The 19293-nt window shown below is 39.5% G+C and overlaps 1 protein-coding gene across 1 annotated transcript in view; it reads left to right on the top strand.

Moving 5' to 3' along the window:
* The first annotated feature begins 1512 nt into the window (after window positions 1-1512).
* The window catches only part of GGTA1 (glycoprotein alpha-galactosyltransferase 1 (inactive)), a 125207-nt gene continuing 107426 nt past the window's right edge, over window positions 1513-19293 (top strand). Inside the window, exon 1 of the mRNA XM_072631799.1 lies at window positions 1513-2163. Within this exon, the coding sequence (XP_072487900.1) occupies window positions 1987-2163 (177 nt within the window). The 5' untranslated portion in view covers window positions 1513-1986. The remainder of the gene's footprint in view (window positions 2164-19293) is intronic.

The raw sequence follows: 19293 nt of genomic DNA, 5'->3' as shown, positions 1-19293 counted from the left end.
TGTCACCTTGGAGCTCACTTGTCTGAGGTAGTTAGACTAGAGGATCCTTAAGATCTACTCCAGCACTGAATTCTAGGATCCCCAAATCATCAAACACTTTATCACGTGACTTCCCTCCTCCAGAGTTTTAAACTTCCCCTTTCCTGTTCCATTGAAATGGAAACTCTGGCATTTACGGGGAAGAGGTGGAAGGGAGAGGGAAAACTTTTGTTTTCCCCAAAAGTACATCCCATTTCTTTCAACTTTCAACTTTCATACCCAAATTGTTTGGGGGGGTGGGGGGGAAGAGATACCTTCAAAAGAATCACTTTGCATTTATTCTTACATATATCCTGTATGTACTTGTCTGTGAACATAATGTATCTCTACAGTAGCATATAAGTTCCTCAAGAGAAGTCACTCTCACTTTTCCACTTATATGCCCAAAATTTAGCACAGTGCTTGACATATAATACATATGAAATTAATTCTTTTTGGCTGATTGATCTATCTCTTTGTGGTCTCCTAAGTTGGAATCTTCCTTCATTCATGTTATTCTCCTTGGTGTTTAGAGAATATGTGAGGTGGATCTCAGAATATAAAATGTTGGAGCAAAGAGCTTGAAGAGACTTTAAGATGTAAATATTAGGATTAAGGCAGCTAAATGTCACTGTGGGTAGAGCACTGGATCTGCCATCAGGAAGACCTGAGCTCAAATATAGCCTCAGAAACTACCTGTGTAACTTTGGGCAAGTGATTTAACCTCTATTTGCCTCAGTTTCTTCAACTGTAAAATGGGGATAATAGCACTTACCTCACTGGGTTGTTGTGAGGATCAAATAAGATAATATTCTTGCAGAGCCTGGTACATAGGAAAAACTAGCTATTATTATTACTTAGGAATTTTGACTACATAACAGAACACTAGAACTGGAAGAAATTTTTGCACACAAAATATTAGAGCATCAAATTCTAGAACTGGAAAAGACATTGAAGATCACAGGATCATAGATTTTGACCTAAAGAGACTTTAAATATCACTCTGTCACTTCCTTTCTTATTTTTTTGAGGAAGATATTGAGACAGGACAAGTGAAGTGCCAGTCACACATAGGAAGAAGCAGAGAAAGTATTTGAGCCTATGTGGCTTGACTAAGCTTATGACTAAGCTTAACAGATCATTTTACAGCAGAAGAAACAGTCTCTCCCAGCCTCAGTTTCCTCATCTGTTAAGTAAGAAGACAACTAGATAATCAAGTCATCTTGATCTTCTTTATGCTGGCAATCTGATTAATATTTTAGCAGCTTGAGTTTTAAGGTGCTTTCCTTCAGGCATTCTGTGGCCTAAAATCCCTTCCAGGTCTAAAATTAAGGACAAATCCAGCCTAACCCAAGGCATGCAGTGGAAACTACCAACAGTCCATTACAGAGAAGACAATGTAACTAGCATTTGGTTGATTTCCTCCTTCCGGGGGAAACAAGTGGTGAAATAGATAGGCTGTGCCTTTGATAATGTGCTGTGAACACCGTTTATTTTTGAATCAGGCACTCGGCAGTATTAGAGCCAAGCTCCCACGTCCCCCTCCCCATCAAGGGTGGTACTAACCCCCTTCTCCAGCCCCTGGATTGCCCTGTAGTCTCTCCACATCTGCTGTGGCAAAGAGTTTAGGCAGGGCAGGGTTGCCCTGATGAGTTTTTTTTCTTTTTTGCTAGCTTCAGGGTTTTTTCCGCTTGAGTTAAATTTTTTTTAAGGGGGAGGGGGTGTAGCTCGCAGCTGTCTGCCTAGGGTGGGGGCTGGCAAAAGCAGCGAGAAACATTAACAGGGCGGAGAGAGGAGAGTTCTGGGTTCTGGGGTAGCAGTCCCAAGCGCTCTGCCCGGCATGTGCAGAGGAAGAAGAGAAAAACACATTCACTCGAACACACACACACATACATACACACACACACACGCACACGCACACACACCCAGCCAGCGCTATTTGTAAGGGAGGAGGAGATAGCTGGAGTAATGCATAGGCAGGAGAGGAAGCCGTGGCCAGCGCCGAGCGGAGGAGGAGGAGAAGGAGAAGGAGAAGGAGAAGGAGGAGAAGGAGGGGGAGGCGGCAGCAGCCGCTGCCCCTCCAAAGATCTAGTCCACCGACTCTGCTCCCGCACCAGCCTCATGGCTGAAGTTCTGTTCCGGCAGGTGGGTCCTAGCGACCGGCTCGTCCTCCCCTCCTTTCCCTTTGCCTTCCTTTTCCCAAGGCGGCTTCTTTACGGCTGAACCCGCATCTCCCCCCCACCCCGACCCCGGGTCGCCTCCAGATCTGGGAGGGAGTCTGGAAGGGCGCAGGACCCTGCTTTCAGGAACGAGGAGGGTGTCACAGTGTACGGGAGTTGGGGGCGAGGGGAAGGGACGCAGAGTGCAGCCTCGCCCTATCGGGCAGCGTCCGGAGGCGAGAGGCGGCGAGCAAACCCCTAAGGGAGTCATAAGGACAGTTACGATTTCTTTGGGCACTAGGGGACCTTCGTATGCCTAGGAGAGGGGAAAAGAACACTGGATGCAGGAAGAAGGAGAAATGAGACGAAGGAAAGTGTTGGACATTTATTTCCTTCCTTCCGTCCTCTCTCTCCCTCTCTCTCCCTCTCTCTCCGTCCCTACCCCCGCCCCCCCCCACCCCCACGTCTCACTGAAAACTTAGAGAATGTGAAAACTTTAAGGTAATTTAGAATAGAGAATATTACAACACAGAACATGTGCTAAAGCTTGAAGGGACCTTAAATGTGTGTGTGTTGTGTGTGTGTGTGTGTGTGTGTGTGTGTCTGTGTCTGTGTGTGGACATAGACATTCCCTGAGGTCACGCAGTTAATAAATTAGGACTCGAACCCAAATCTCCCGGCTCCCTGGCCAGTGCTCTTACTTCTACCACATGTCTGGGAAGTTCTCAAAGTTTCACTGTAGTAGTTAATAGTTCTTGCTCAGCCGAAGTTGCCAGAGATCTAAGGGTACAACTTCAATCTAGCCGTCAAACCTTGCCTCCTCTCCACAAAGCCTCCTCTCCACAAACTCCAGTTCCCAGTCTCCCATATGCATATGGATATATGGCAGAAAAAATAGAAAAATGAACCGATTGCAAAACTCTTGAAGGATGTCCGAGACTTTAAAAGGGGCAACCTCCCCCAAAACAAAACAAAACCTCCACCTAAAATGAATGGGATGGAATTGAGAAGGGAAGGAGGAGAAAGCCCAGAGATTGGATTCAGGTTTCCTAAAGGCTTTGCCAGGAAAAGAGTGCAGCCATCAATTCTTTCCTTTATCTGTGACCCCTCCAAAGCCCTCCCCCTCAGCAGGCAAAACCCTGAATTCTAAACATTGCACATTATCACCTGAATCCTTCAGATGGTTCCTACAGCACTCTCTGGTGCTAAGAGGTTGGGAGCTTCAGAATGGATAGGATTTGTAATTGACAACCCTCCCCAGGTTCCCAACTCTCCTCCTTCCCCCAAGACAGAACTTTATTTGGCCGCTTCCTCTGAGCTCACAACTTTGCTCATAGACAGTAGATATGAAATAAATGCTTGTTATCTGTTGAATGAATATTGAGTGCTGTGCTGTTAGATGAATTTGTTGGTGGTAATGCTTAATTAAAAAAAAATTATTACAAGGGAAGCCACATTACACTTCAAGAGCATTTCCTGAAATGACCAGAATATGAAAACAAAAGGCATCAATACATCTTTAAGCAAATATTTTGAATTGTAGTGCAACTAGAATAAGGTTCCCTCTGCCCAGGATGAATCTTGAGCCTCAATTTCCCCATTTGTAAAGTGAAGATATTGGACTAGATAAAATCCAAGCTGCCTTCCAGAACTAAAATCCTATAAAATATATGGGATGTCATTTTTAATCTTTGCACCTCCAGCACCCAGCCCATATTGAAGGCCTTGTACTTAGTAGGAGCTTAATAAGTGTCTGCTGTATTTAGTGAAACTAATAAAATTTAATGAAATAAGATATTAAGGAATAGGCTTAATTTTTCCAATTTCTCTCCCTCCCCCACTGTCATAGGTGGAATGAGTTCCGTCAAAAGTAGCGATAGAGTGTAAGAAATTAATAGGAAGGATAAAATGAAACATTTTTTCGGTACCTACCATATACCAGGCACCGTGCTAAGTACTTCGTAAATATCTCTTGATCCTCACAAGAACTTTGGGAGATACATGCTATTATTATCCCCATGTTACAGTTGTGGAAACTGAGGCAAATGGGTTAAGAAACTTGCTCAGGGTCACAGCTAGTAAGTCCTGTGTACCCTAGACAAAGCCTCAGGTGCAAGTCCTTACTTTTAAAAATTATACACCTGGTATATTTCTGTCACTCCCCTATCCCCCTTCTCTTAATTCCTCCCTCCACTTTGAACTTCACCTTAGCACAAATACTTCACTTGTCACAAGATAAATTTGCTATAGGTCACAGAGAATAGGATTTTTCTGGCACAAAAAATATATACCTTTATAGAATTAGAATGTTGAGTAGAAAGAGACCTTGAACTGAAAGGGATTTGAGAATATAGATTTATTAGAAAAGAAAACTGAAAATGGAAGGGGTTCGATTACCTAGTTCACATAAAAGAAATGGATAGGGATCGCCACATAAAAGAAAAGGTTTCAAGAGTCATCAGAAGTATGTGGCTGTAGTGAAAATCAGGACACTTGGGCACCTGTTCTGGCTCTAACATTCATTGGCAATGTGACCCTGGCAAGTAACTTCACCTTCTTAGAACTCTGTTTCATCATGGAAAATGAGGGGGTAGACTTGATCAGTTAAGATGCCTCATGTTTTGGGCTATTATTGATAGAATTTTATGGGGTCAGAACCTTAGCTTGATACCATTTCCTGATGACTTTGTGCTCCAAGGGCATCATTAAAAGATAAACAGACATATTCTTCCTGGACTCAGAACAAGCAAAAACCATTTACCCATGGAAGCATTAGGTGTCTAGATTAGACTAAAGGCCTAGACTCCTTGATTGTAAAGATTGTTAAGTCCTGAAGTGGGTTAGTGACTGGAGAGAAACTTGGATCTCAAGAAGGAAATCTAGAACACAATTGAAAATATCAAATTGGGTAAAGAGAAGAGTAAGAGATACATTGATTATATAAGGAAATCTTGTTAAAAATATTTATTCATTTACATTTTACCCAGAATTCTCTGTATATGTAAAGAACATTTGATTCTAAAAAGAAGAAATTTTGAAAGAGGCAACAGTGAGCTAATATATTTTTTTTTTGTTGGAGAAATCTTAAATATAGAAGCAATTGGCATTACTTTGAGAGACAGCATGGCATAGTAGGAGGAAATCTGAACTGGGTTTGAGGAGACCTGGACCCTAGCTTTGTGATTTTGACATTTTCCCTTTCTAGACCTCAGAGTTTATTTGTCCGTTGGAGATAATAAACTGCCCTTACCTCACCAGATTGTGGTGAGGAAGATAATGAGATGATGAGTCAGAAAGTACTCAAGAAAGAGTCCTAGCTGTGCAGTAAGGAGGTCTAGGTTCTTGCCATGGCTCTTACCTTTGGTAGTTTCAGGAGCTTGGACAAGATAATTCTTTATGAAACTTAGCTTCCTCTATAAAATAAAAAGTGTTCTTTAAAGTTCCTCCCAGATCTGAGATATTTATTTCTATGTTCTAACATTCTGTGTTCTACAGATCCTTCTGTTGTTAATATTCCATATTGTAAAGGTGTCTGCCAACTTTAACATTTTGTGTTCTAAGGCTCTTTCCAGTTCTCACATTCTAGGTTGGAAAGTTCTGTCCAGCTCTGAAAATTCCATGTCCTAAGACTCCTTCTGATTCTAATATTCTCTGTTCTAAGACCCCTTCCAGCTCTGATATTTTATATACTAAGATTCTTCCAAGAAGTATGTTCCATGTTCTATGGAAGGGAATATTATTATCATGTATTCAGCACCAAGGAAATTTAATTATTTCTCCAACTTAGTATTAAATAATATTGCCCCTCAAAAAAAATTTTAAAAAAGAGGAATTAATATCAGTGTAGCTGCATTAAGAAACAGAGTTTAGATTTAAGTACAATTGAAAAATGCAAAACAAATTAGTCAACCAACCCTCAGAAGAATATCCCTAGGGTTAGGGGAGGATTTGGTACATAGAGACTCCAATTACCTTCTGGTTTCCCAGACTTATTTTGCCCTTGATGAAAAAAATATGTCTAAAGGCCAGGGAAAGCCATGCCTGAACTAAAGGCAAGAAAAATAGAACTCTCCCTTATACAGAAGGAGGATGGGGCCTAATACATGGCCAAGGCCAACGTTAGGAGTAAGCAATGGAGACAGATTAGCCCCATGTCCCAAAAATAACAAACCTAATTCCTATTGTTAAAGCTTCCTTCCTTTGGCTCTTGAAAGCTATTTCATCTTTCAGAGTTTCTTATTAAAAATGACTAGGCCCTCCAGAGGAAAGAAAAGTCCCAAAGCCTTTATTAGCTGATGTTATATGAAGTATGATATAGCAGGAATAATTCTGAACTTTAAGTCAAAAGACTTGGCTACCGCATTTATTAGTTTTGGAAATGCTCAGTTTCCTTGTCTGTAAAATGCAGATTATAATTCTTGAACTCCCTACCTCACAGGGATATTAATAAGAAAAATACTTTGTAAGGACTAAAGCAATACAGAAATGTAAATTATTATCAGTTATCATAGACTGCTAGAGCCATATGGGATAGATTGAGAGCTGGAAGAGTTGAGGGGTAGTCTAATCTAATCTCCTCATTTTACAGAAGAGGAACCGAGGCCTAGAGAGAGAGAAGTTAGGTGAATTGCCTGGGGTTACATAGCTGGTAGAATCTGAAATGGGGTTTGAGCTAATATCTTCCTGACTCTTTGTAACAGTAAGCACCCCAACATACACCGGAACACCTGCTATCACTGGTTCTTAGATCTGCATTCATAAAAGGAAAGCAACTTTCAAGGGGTTAACAGTCACTTTAATCAAGCACATGTATCATTCCTTTAACTAAGCATGTATATCATTCACCTAGTTTAGGGGAGTCAGCATCCTGAACTTCAAAGAAAATACAGATAAATCAAAGATCAACAGGCATGATTTCCTCTGCCTGACCCATCAACAGACAGGTCAGACTGTCTGACCATAGTTACCAGAGAGGGAAGCACTGACATCTGGGTTTTCCAAGGGTTTTCCCACTCTTCAAGTCAAACAAACACTTCAGTAAGCCCCAAAGTAAAACCTCAACTCAGAGTATTTATACCTTTTTTAGAGCCAGAGGGCATCACAACACTTAAGAACCAGTGCTTCATTAACAAAAGGCTTGGGCCTTCCCACAAATCTTCCCTAATCAAACTCCCCTTAATGGGCAGGCCCATTAATGGGTGGAGAAGATCTTTAATCACATTAAAATAATTAACAATACAAATACATATACTGTTTCTGGTTAAAAGAAACTCTTTCTGTACTTTACTCCTTGTAAAGACTCTGGATTGATAAAGGCAAGATTCAGTCTGAGGCACTTGAGTATACTAAAGCAAAAACAGCAAAAAATCTTATTTTTCTTGCCTTCACACTCCTGGCCCAACATTCTATCCATGCTGCCTCTCAATATGAATTGTCAGGCCAGAGAGTATAGAATATTCTGGTAGCAGGGGCCCAGTAACATAGAATGTTAGAACAGAAAACAAAGAATGTTAGAACTACATGGGAACTTAGAGATGATTTATTTTAACCTTGTTTAAAAGGAGAGTGAAACCTAGAAAGAACATGATTGGTGGGAAAATACTGGATTTGGAATCAAAGGAACTTCTAATTCCTTCTCTTTTGCTTATTACCACCTGAAAAATGGGTTGGGGTGATGGAGCAGGATAGATGGCCTTGGAAGTAACTTCTAGATATAAATCTACTGAAGTTACATTGATTACTTAGTGACACCCTCAAAGACAATTGTGTGATTAGGGGTGTTTGACCCAGCACTAAAGAGTTGACTCTATCCAGTCATTCTGGAGAGCAATTTGGAACTATGCTCAAAGGGCTATAAAAATGTGCACACCCTTTGACCCAGCAATACCACTTCTGAGTCTGTATCCCAAAGGGATTATAAAAAAGGAAAAAGGAACCACATGTACAAAAATATTTATAGCAGCTCTTTTTGTGGTGTCAAAGAATTAGAAATTGAGGGGAGACCCATCAATTGGGGAATGGCTGAATAAGTTGCGGTATATGAATGTAATGGAATACTTTTGTTCCATAAGAAATGATGAGCAGGTAGATGTCAGAAAAATCTGGAAAGACTTATATGAACTGATGCTGAGTCAAGTGAACAGAACCAGGAGAACATCGTGCAGTGATCAACTGTGATAGACTTAGCTCTTCTCAGCAATACAAAGATCTAAAACAGTTCCCAAAATCTCATGATGGAAAATGCTGTCCATATCCAGGGAAAGAACTATGGAGTCTAAATGCAGAGTGAAGCATACTATTTTGACCTTTTTTCATTGTTTTTCCTGTCTGGTGATTTTCCCCGTTCATTCTGATTCTTTCTTCACAACATGACTAATATGGAAATATGAAAAAAAAAGTTGAATTCATGGATTTGTTTTTTGTAGCTTTCCATCTTACTTTCTTGATTTTAATCTATGGAGTCCTGCTTATGAAAGTAATCTTGCCTGTCTTTATCAATTGTTTGCTAACAGCAGAGGTATCCCACCTGATTTCTTTTCTCTGTTAATAATGATAAAGATCGTATGAGATTTTGGCTTAATACCTATTACAATTTACAAAACAGTTGAGTTTCATTGGCTCATCTGAGACTCGCAATTTTGTCTGTCTTTGGAAATCAGTCCTTGTTGGGGAGTTATGAGAGGTGTTGTAAAAGTGGAAAGAACACTGTCTCTAAAGTCAGTAAGAGCCAAATATACATCAAGTGATAAATGACAGGGAACATGAGAAGGCAGTTTTCAAAGGGAGAAATCCAAGTTATCAAATTTGTATCCTTTGTGCGACGTTGGGAAAGTTTTTAAAACTCTCTGGGCCTCAGTTTCTTCCTGTGTAAATTGAAGGGGCTAAACTGCATAAACTAAACTGGATCCCTCAGGAATGAAATCAGCAAGCATCTATTAAGTGCCTACTATGCTCTAGGTACTGTGCTAAGCATCCCTACCTTCAAGAAGCTTGAAATCTAATGGAAGAAAGGAAATAAGCATTTATTAAATCCCTGGTATATGCTGGGCATTGTTCTAAACACTTACAAATACTATCTAATTTGATCATCACAACAACCTTGGGAAGTAGGTGCTGTCATTATCTGCATTTTACAGATGAGAAAACTGAGGTAGACAGAGGTTAAGTGACTTTGCTAGAGTCATACTAGTAAGAGTCAGGGACTGAATTGAACTCAGATTTTCTTGACTCTTATCAGCTAAGCTCCTGGCTGTCTGCCTCTGACATGGTGCAGACAACATTCAAACAAGATATATGCAGAGTAAATTGAAGAGAATGACAGATAGAAGGTAGAACACAGTATTTTTTTTTAAATTCTAGATCGGAGGGCCTAAGGAATGATTGAGAAGACTAAATTAAGTGGATAAAGAAGGGCTGGATCAGTATGGGAGAGAAGAGGACTGAACAGGAAGTGGGAAGAGAGCAGAGATAAACCTCAGCTTCTTCACTGTTTTGCTGATGGTCTAGGTTTTAAGCCCAGCCAGACTTCCTTAAGTGGCTGTACAGTAAATTGTACCTAGTTTTAGAATATTGCTTTGCACATAAGGTAAAATCAAAATAGACTTCACTTCTGAGTTGGGACACCTTGAGGTAGGCTGGAAAGAGAGAAATGTCAGGTTTTATGATTATTTCAAGATGAAAATGATTACCATTTTCTTTATTCTCATTGGGATACAGACTTAGAGCTGTTACTGGGACAAAGGGTATATATGGTTTTATAACCCTTTGGGGTAATTCCAAATTTCTCTCCAGCATGTTTAGGTCAACTATGATTTTGAACTATGCTCAAGGGACTATAAAACAGTGTCTAGCAATACCAATACTAGACCTGTACCTGAAAGAAATCAAAGGAAAACAACCTATGTGTACAAAAATATTTATATTAGCTCATTTTATGGTGGTAAAGAATTGGAAATTGAAGAAATGCCCATCAGTTGGGCAATGGCTGAACAAGATGTGGTATATGAATGTAATGGAATACTGTTGTGCTGTAAGAAATGATGAGTAGGATGATTTCAGAAAGACCTGAGAAGACTTACATGAGCATTAGCAAAGTGAAATAAGCAGAACCAGGAGAACATTGTACACAGTAACAGTGATATTGTACAATGATGAACTTAGATGTTCTCAGCAATATGATGAAAAATGCTATCCACTTCCAGAGAAAGAAATGGAATCTCAATGTATATTGAAGCATACTTTTTAAAAACTTCCTTTGTTATTCTTGGGGTTGTTTTTTTTTGGGGGGGTCTGTATTTTCTTTTGTAACATGGCTAATAAGGAAGTGTCTTACAAGATTGCACATGTGTAATCTATATCAAATTGCTTGCCTTCTCAAGGAGGGAGCAGAAGGAGGGAAAATGTAGAAGTCAAAAATTTAAAAATAACTTAAAAATTTTTTACATGTAATTGAGAAAAAATAAAAATTAAATGTAAAAAAAAAAACAAAACAGAAAATGAACACCACACAGCAGTTACATTGATATTTTAGGTAGGACAGTGACATAAATGTCACCAATTCAGAGTCCCTTCTTTGGGGCTCATTTTTCTTGTTTATAAAATGAAGCAGTGAAAGCAGATGATCTCTAAAGTTCCTTCAGTTCTAACATTCTCAGAAGCTTGGAGCTAGAAGGGACCAAGAAGAGGTCATCTAGTCTAACTTAAAACTGAGTAAGATTCCCCCCTTCTCAACATATCTGAGAAGTAGCCATCAAATCTTCACTTGAAGACTTCAAAGAAAAGTAACCATCTGGGATGGCACAATAGAAAGAGTGTTGGACTTGGAATCAGGAAGACCCAAGTTTGAATCCTATTTCAGACACTAGCTATATAATTTTGGATAAGTCATTTAACCTCTGTGTGCCTCAGTTTCCTCTCATGTAATGTCTGGATAATAGTAGCACCTATCTGATAGGATTGTTGGGAAGATCAAATGAAATTGTGTGTGTGTGTGTGTGTGTGTGTGTGTGTGTGTATACGTATACTCTGTCAAACTTAAAGAACTATATAAATTCTATTTTTCATAACCCACTACCTTTTGTTGCAAACCTATTAAGCTTTTTGTTGACTTTAATACTTGAGAAATTTCTTTGAGATTTCCTTCCTTTGTCCTCTGATTCTACTTAGAACAAACCCAATCCTTTCATGTGGCAGGCCTTTGAATAAGGTAGTTATCATATTCCCCTTTCTTTTCTCCAGGCTAAATATTCTCTATTCCTTCAAGGAATCCTATATCATGAGTTCAAATCCCTTCATCCTCCTGGTTGCTTTCTTCTGGATACTTTCCAGTTTGTCAATATTCTTCCTAAAATGTGGAATCTAGAACTAAGCCCTATACTCTAGCTATGGTCTGGGCAGAACAAAGTACAGTGTATGGGAACATGGAGTTTTCTATATAGAATTTTGATCTGCTCCCTGGTCCTTCACACTGCGGCTCTCTTGAGAATGCGTTAGCTTTTTTGGTTGCCGTATCTCACTATGAAGTTCTTCTTCAACTTGCAGTCCTTGAAAATCCTCATATTTGTTTTCATCTCCTGCATTTTGTACCGATGGAGTTCTATAAATTCATTCGTTCACTCATCGTTCTTTATTTACTTGTTTGTTTTTGAACAAAGAAGTAAGACTTTATTACATTTGCTCCTGGTAAATTTCATTTTGTTAGTTTCAGATCAGTGCTCTGGGCTGCCAGAATCTTTTTGAATCCTGATTGTCAAGTAATACACAGGCGATCCTTACCTAGCCCTCTCGTCTTTGCATCCTCTGCATATTTGACAAGCATTCTGTCTCTGCCTTTATCCAAGTCATGGATCTAAATGTTCAGTAGCTCAGAGCCAAGTGCAGGTCCCTGGGGCATTCCACTAGCTCTTAGCATTCTGTATCCTAGCGTCCCAGCTCTAATACTCTTTGTTCCAACATCCCTTTCACCTCCTAAAGCTTGATGTTTCAAGTTCCTTTCACTTCCCCTATTTTATGATATGCTAACTAGGAAATCTACCCTGCAGGTGCTTAGGATAGAGAAAGTCTTTTTGCTTGTGTGAAACTTTAATCAAGGACATTAAGGAGCAGCTAGTTGAAGTGACTATGTCCCTGTTGAAGGCCATGTCACCCAACTGATGTTGAGGCTTGGAAAAAATAGGCACACTTCTCCCAATCTCTTTTTCATCCTCCAAAATGTAAATCATTTCTCACACCTGCTTGCACATCTGTTCAGAGAAGAAACCGTCCTTGGGTCAGTAGGGACCATCTCAGTGCCCTTCAGTGTTTTGTGATTTCTGGGGTTTGATACCAGCAAATGTTTTCTTCCTTTTTTAAAAAAATGATATCTTTCATTTATATTTAATTTCTCAATATGTCCCCCTGTTTTCCTGAACCAGAGAACTACCCTGACTTAATCAAAAAGGAAGGAAAAAAGAAAGTTTTGTTGAAGTGCTTACCTCCAATCTAAATAATATATCATTTCACACCATGGGGAACTCTATGAAGATGGCAAGGTAGATTTAGCAAGGATTTTGGAAAGGTACAGGTCAGGGTGCGGGGGAGGGATGGAAAGAATTTTTTAGGAAAAGATTTGAACCTACGTAGAATTTTTTTTAAAAAAGAGCAACATTTAGGAGAGGAGCAAGTGAATGTTTAAAATGCCATGCCTCATCTTATACATGAGATGTCTTCCTCAAAAGGTATCAGGGAAGCAAAATTTTGTCTAGCAAACCCCCTTTCCCCATACACTCATGCTAAATAATTAGACCTGTTTTCCTCTCCTTAGGGTAAAAAGAGTGTGATCAGAAATTCAGAATTTCCAAGTAACTTTAACATAGACTAAAAAAAAATGCATTCCCTGATTTATATATGTATATATACAGGTATGTATATATACGTGTATACATGTACACATATATGCACATGAAAACACATATTCTCTGATATATGTATGTATGTATGTCTTACAGATGGGGAACCTGTGGCCTTGTAGAAGTTTGGATTTATTCAAAGTTCTGCACTTGAGGACCTAACAGATCACATGTGACTTCAAGGCCACAGGCTCCCCACCCTTGGCTAGTATGTCTGTATCTTTTTGAACTAGACTTGTGGTTTCAACAGTATAGGTAGCTTCAGGTAAGAAATTTCCTTTACTGGTTCAAATAATATAGTCTTAGAGAGTTACCTGGGTCACTTGAGAGGTTAAATGACTTTCTATGGTTACAGATCTAGCATGTGATAGGTGAGACTTTAACCCATGTCTTCTTGACTCCAAAAGATATAGAGAAAGAAATGGCAAACCATTCTGGTGTTGTTGCCAGAAGACCCCAAATGGGGTTGCAGTCAAACATGACAGAAAGTAGCTGAACAACAGCAAATCATTTGGGGGCAGCAGGGTGGTACAGTGGATAGAGAGGTGGGCCTAGAGTCAGGAAGACCTGAGTTCAAATCTGGCCTCAGATATTTACTAGCTGTGTTATCCTGGGCAAATCACTTTCCCCTGTTTGCCTCATTTTCCTCATCTATAGAATGAGTTAGAGAAGGAAATGGCAAAGCACTCCAGTATCTTTGCAAGAACAAATAAAGAAAAAACCCAGATGGGGTCATGAAGAGTCAGACATGACTGAAATAACTGAACAACAATACATACATACATACATACATACATACATACATACATACATATATAGACATTAATTCCTTCAACAAATATTTATAAAGTGCCTATTTTGTGTAATACACCATGATCATCGTTACAGAAGTTTTTTTTTTTTGTTTTTGTGAGGAGAAATGAGGAATTCACCTCACCAAAGCAGACAGGCAATTGTCTGTAATACAGAGGCTTAGAGAGTTGCTTTGGGCATTGAGGGGCTACGTGACTTCCCCTATCAGTATGTGCCAGAGGCAGGATGTACTCAGATCTTTTTGCTGCCAGGGCTGGCCCTCTGTTCACTAAATCTTATTGATACTATGTGTTAAAAAAGTAAGTGCCTCCCTTCATGGTGCTTCTAGTGCAGCAGGATGATAAGACATATAGATATTATAATATATGACATTTAAGTGGTAAGTGCTTTCAAGAGATGCAAAATGTTACCTGTCATTGGGCTTGAACTAGAGTTGGAGAGAAAAGTCATTTGTAATCAGATTTAGGGAAGACTTCTTGGGGCCGGTGGCATTTGAGCTGGATTTTAAAGGATGAGCAGGAATTCAAGGGGCAAAGAAGGGAAAGGAAGACCTCCCACGTGTAGGCAATAGAATAACAGGGGCCAGGCATGGAAGCAGAAAAACACAGGCCATGTCTGGAGGACAGAATGTCCTTCTGTTTATCTAGAATATAGATTTTGGAGGCTCTTAAAAGCTAGACAAAGGACTTTGAATTGGGAAGGGAGTAAGGAACCACTGAACAAATTTTAAAAAGAACTATCATGATCAGACATATATCTAAGAGAATTTTTAAAAAGTTTGCTTTGGGAGGCACCTCAGGGATGCAGTGGATAGAGAACACTGGCCCTGGAGTCAGGAGGATCTGAGTTCAAATTGGACCTCAGCCACTTGATAGGTCCTAGCTCTGGGCAAGTCCCTTATGACCCTGGGAAGTCACTTAACTCCAAAAAGTTTGAATGTTGTCTTTCTTTTTCACACTATTGTTACTCCCCTTTACATTCATATACTGAGTTGATGAGCACCCATTTTGTTTCCAAGTCTTTGTTACCGCAAAGAGTGCTGCTATGGGAATTTGCCTGTACTGGAGTCCTTTTTTACGTCTTTGGTCTTCTTGTGGTTTATCAGTGCGATCTCTGAGTCCGAGAATCTGTACCTTTTAAAAAATTAATTCACTGATATGTTCTTTTTAGGAATTTTTGTTTTGAACTTAACCAACAAACTTTTAAAGTTATAAATAAATAGGAAGAAGATTGTATAGGAAATTGTGAATTTCTTTGTGTATAGTGGGTTAAAAAAAGATGTATAAGGCATTCCAAGAGTCTTAGTGTAGCTGTATCTTGAAAACTACACTAAGACTTTTTGGGGCAGTGTGTGTATGTGTGTGTGTGTGTGTGTGTGTGTGTTTATATAAAATTTAATAAGACAGTAATAAAACATGTGGATGTTTCCATAATTGTTCTTAATGCATAGCTCCAGATTGCTTTCCAGAATGGGTGAATCAGTTCACAGCTCCACTAACCAAGTATTTAGTATGCCTGTTCTCCCATAGCTTCTCTAACACTTTCCTCTTTTGTTATCTTTGGCAATTTGTTGGGTGTGAGGTGAAGCCACTGAATTGTTTTGATTTGTATTTCTCTTATTAACTATATTATTTTTTATTGTTAATAATATAATTGTTTGCATTTCTCTTATTGTTACTAATCTGCTATATGGTTAATAGTTTGCAATTGTTCTTTTGAATACTGTTTGCTCATATTTTGTGATCACTGGTTTATTGGAGGAATTGTTCTCGGTCTTATATATTTGTGTTAATTCTGGGTATGTCTTGGTTATTAGATCCTTATAATTTGATATAAAAATCCTTTCCTCCCTTATTAAGTTTCCCTTATCTCAACTGCATTGATTTTGTTTGTCTAAAAACTTTTGAATTTCACAGAGTTAAAATGATCTGTTTTAACTTTGGTAATCTCCATCCCTTACTTGGTTTAAGAATTCTCCCTCTAGCCATAGTTGGAGAAAGTCCTGTTGTACATTTTCCTTCAATTTTTTTTAATGACCAGACATTTACATGCATACATACATGTATGTGTGTGTGTGTGTGTGTGTGTGTATCCCCTTCCCCATAGAACTCTTCCTTGTACAAAGAAAAACGGTTAAGCAAAATAGCCAACATATACTTAGGACCCCAACTTTGTTAGCATATACAATATTCATTCAGCATCCATAGAGTAAACCTAAAGTAGGGAGATGTATTTCATTATCTGTCCTTTGGGACCAGCATTGGTCATTGTATTTATTTCATTGTTTCCTTTCAGGATTGCTTTCATTTATTCTTGTTGTCTACATGGTTCTCTAGTTTCTACTTCTAGGGAAGCTTTTTCTTTCAGTGTGTGAAAGATGAGCTGGATCAGTGAGAAGGTAGAAGCAGTTAAGAAGGCTTTGATAAAGCAGAATGCGAGTGGAAATGTGTACCTATATGTGGTTGCTGGTGGTAAAAAAAAGTAGAGACAGAATTTGGCAACTATCTGGATGTGTGTGATATGGGAAAGGAAGAGTCAGAGGTGGTCTCAACTTTTCAAAAATAGGACACTTAGTGACGGTCCATACTGGACTTGAAAGACTAAAGTTAAAATGCTGCCACAGGTACTTAACAGCTGTGTGACCCTGGGTAAGTCATGTAACCTTCCTTAACTTCAGTTTCCTTGTTTGTAGAAGGAGGGTAATAATAAAATCTACATACCTTTCAGGTTTACTATAAAGGTCAAATAATACATGAGCTATAAAGTGCTTTGCAGACTTTAAAGAACTATATAGCTACTACTGTAACCTTTATAACATTCAGCAATTTATTATCTACTCTGATCTTGGGGGGTTGGCCTAATTGAAGTTCCAGATGTAAATTCATGCTTCAGTTTGGAATTTATCTACCTGGAATAGAAAGTAAACATCCTGAGGGCAGGGTCTGCCTCATTTTTGTATTTGTAGCTCTGCTGCCTAGTAAAATGCCTGGTATATGTTGTTGTACAGTTATTTCAGTCATGTCTGGCTCTTCATGACCCCATTTGGAGTTTTCTTGGCAAAGATACTGGATTTGCCATTTCCTTCTCCAGCTCTTTTACAGATGAAGAGACTTGATTAAGTGACTTGGCCTGGGTCACACAGTTAAATAAGTGTCTGAGGCTAGATTTGAACTCAGGAAGATGAGTCTTCCTAACTTTAGGCTTGGTCCTTTATCCTAGTTGTCCTACTTGGCACATAGGAGATGCTTAATAAATGCTTTCTGATTGATTGACTTGTGCATAATGAGGAAATATGTGTTCCTGGTAATTATTCAAGCTAAGAAGTACCGGGATATTTCCAGACTCCCTAAGTTTGTTGCTTGGTACCTAGAAATTCATTGTCTCAAAGAAACAGTGCTCTTGTGTCCACAGTGGTGAGGTTTCAGCTCATGAAAAGCCTTATAGACCCTGAAATATCCTTGAATTAAAAACAATTACTGAATACCTATTATATGTACCATTTGAAGTGCAGGTAGAGCCTGTAGAATCATGCCAAGCAAAATGTTGTTTTGTATTTACAGCTTTAAGTTATCCCATAATCATACACCAAGATGGCATAGTGAAATTCCAAGGTACTGTTTGACAGGTTGCCTGAAACCAGCTCAGCCCAGCCCACTCTCCTGGTTTCTCTAGTTCAACCCTGAAATTTGTCGGCCCACAAATGTATCTCTCACTTATTGTTCTTTGAGAAGAAACTGTGTAACATTGTATTTTTATGGAACAAATTAACACCCATTGAAGAACTGTGTATGCTTGTATGGTAACGGCAAACCTAACCGCCATATGTAACAAACTTTTATGAGAAACTGTATCCCATCTTAGAGCCCAGGCACCATGGCTACAGTGGGATTAGGCCTTGGGAGAGTAGGCTGCCTTTAGTTTGAATGCTGGCACTGTTACTTGCTACCTCTGAAATGAGAGGGTTCAACGCAAGTAGCTCTAATTCCTTTCTAGTTTTAAGTGTTGTGTTCTCTACTTCCTTTGGGCCTCTAGGTGGTGCAGTGGTTAGAGTGCTGGGACCAAAGTCATCTTCGTGAGTTCAGATGTGGCTCCAGATACTTACTGGTTATGTGCTCCTGAGCAAGTCACTTAATCCCGTTTGCCTCAGTTTCCTCATCTGTAAAATGAACTGGAAAAGACAAAACACTCTAGTATCCTTGCCAAGAAAACCACAAATGGGGTCATGAAGAGATGGATATGACTGAACAACAATCTCTGCTCTTCTGCTTTTCATGTCCTTCCTCTAATGTATCTGGAATAATTTATTCCAAGAGCAGAGAGTGAGTAAGATAGGACCTAGATGGGACCTCAGAGGTCATTTAGTCCAATGCCCTTATCTACACATGAGGAAACTGAGGCCCAAAGAAGTAAAGTGACTTGCCCAGTGTTTCACAAGTAGTAAAGGTGGAATTTGAATGCACTCTGTCTTACAACTGAGCCATGCTGCCTCCAGGTGTCAGGTCTAGAACCCGGGGCTTCTGGTTCTAAATTCAGTGCCCTTTAGTTACCCTCAGCTCTTTGAGGGCAAGAGGTGGGAGAGACCACTCAAGAGAAGAACTTAAGATAATTTATTATTATTCTCTTGAAGAAGCTCTGCCTTTAATGGAGGCAAAAAGTTTGCCACATTTGGTGCCCTATGGCACGAGACCAATAAGGAGCAAGGCCTTCCTTCAGCCACTGTATGGTGTAAAATAGGCCACAGAGCAAAGCTGCCTGAACTGGGGCTGAAAATACCTCCTGCTTTGCTGAAACCACAGCTTGGGTCCAGAGCCCACTCTGAGCAAAACAAGAAAGTCCAAGACGGGTAGAATAAGGATAACAAAGGGGCTTGCCAAGATGGGCGGGTTAAGAGTTCTTTACTCCCAGAAAGTGAAAAACCATGTCTTTCTTCTCTCTCTTGCTGTGACTGGAGGGAGACATGTATCAGACATCTGCAAGACGATTATGTACATATACACATACATACGCGCGCACGTGTGTGTGCGTATACACTGAATTGTTTAGAACCAAAGAGACTTCAAAACTCATAAACTTAACAAAAAATAGCAGCCCTTGGTAGAGCAGTTTAAGGTTTACATCGAGATGTCCCCATGACAAACCTGTGAAGTTGAGCAAGTGTTATTATCCCCATTTTACAGATAGGCAAACTGAAGCTTAGAGAGGTGATGTAGTTTGTCCATATCACACAGTCAGGTTTCAAACCCAGATCTCCTGGCTCCAGGTCCAGCACTTATTTCCCTAGCCTCATGCTGTCTCTTGGGAGAAAATGTCTGGGAGGACAGCTACCAGGGCATGTGATAGATAGATGGTGTTTTCAAGTTTACTGGCCTTTCTGTACAAAGTATAAATAGCATTATTCCCATTTTATAGATAGGGAA

The sequence above is a fragment of the Notamacropus eugenii genome, chromosome 1 (genome assembly GCF_028372415.1).
Source record: "Notamacropus eugenii isolate mMacEug1 chromosome 1, mMacEug1.pri_v2, whole genome shotgun sequence".
Classification (NCBI taxonomy): Eukaryota; Metazoa; Chordata; class Mammalia; order Diprotodontia; family Macropodidae; genus Notamacropus; species Notamacropus eugenii.
The sequence above is the reverse complement of the archived record's forward strand: the minus strand, read 5'-3'. Positions and strand labels throughout refer to the sequence as shown.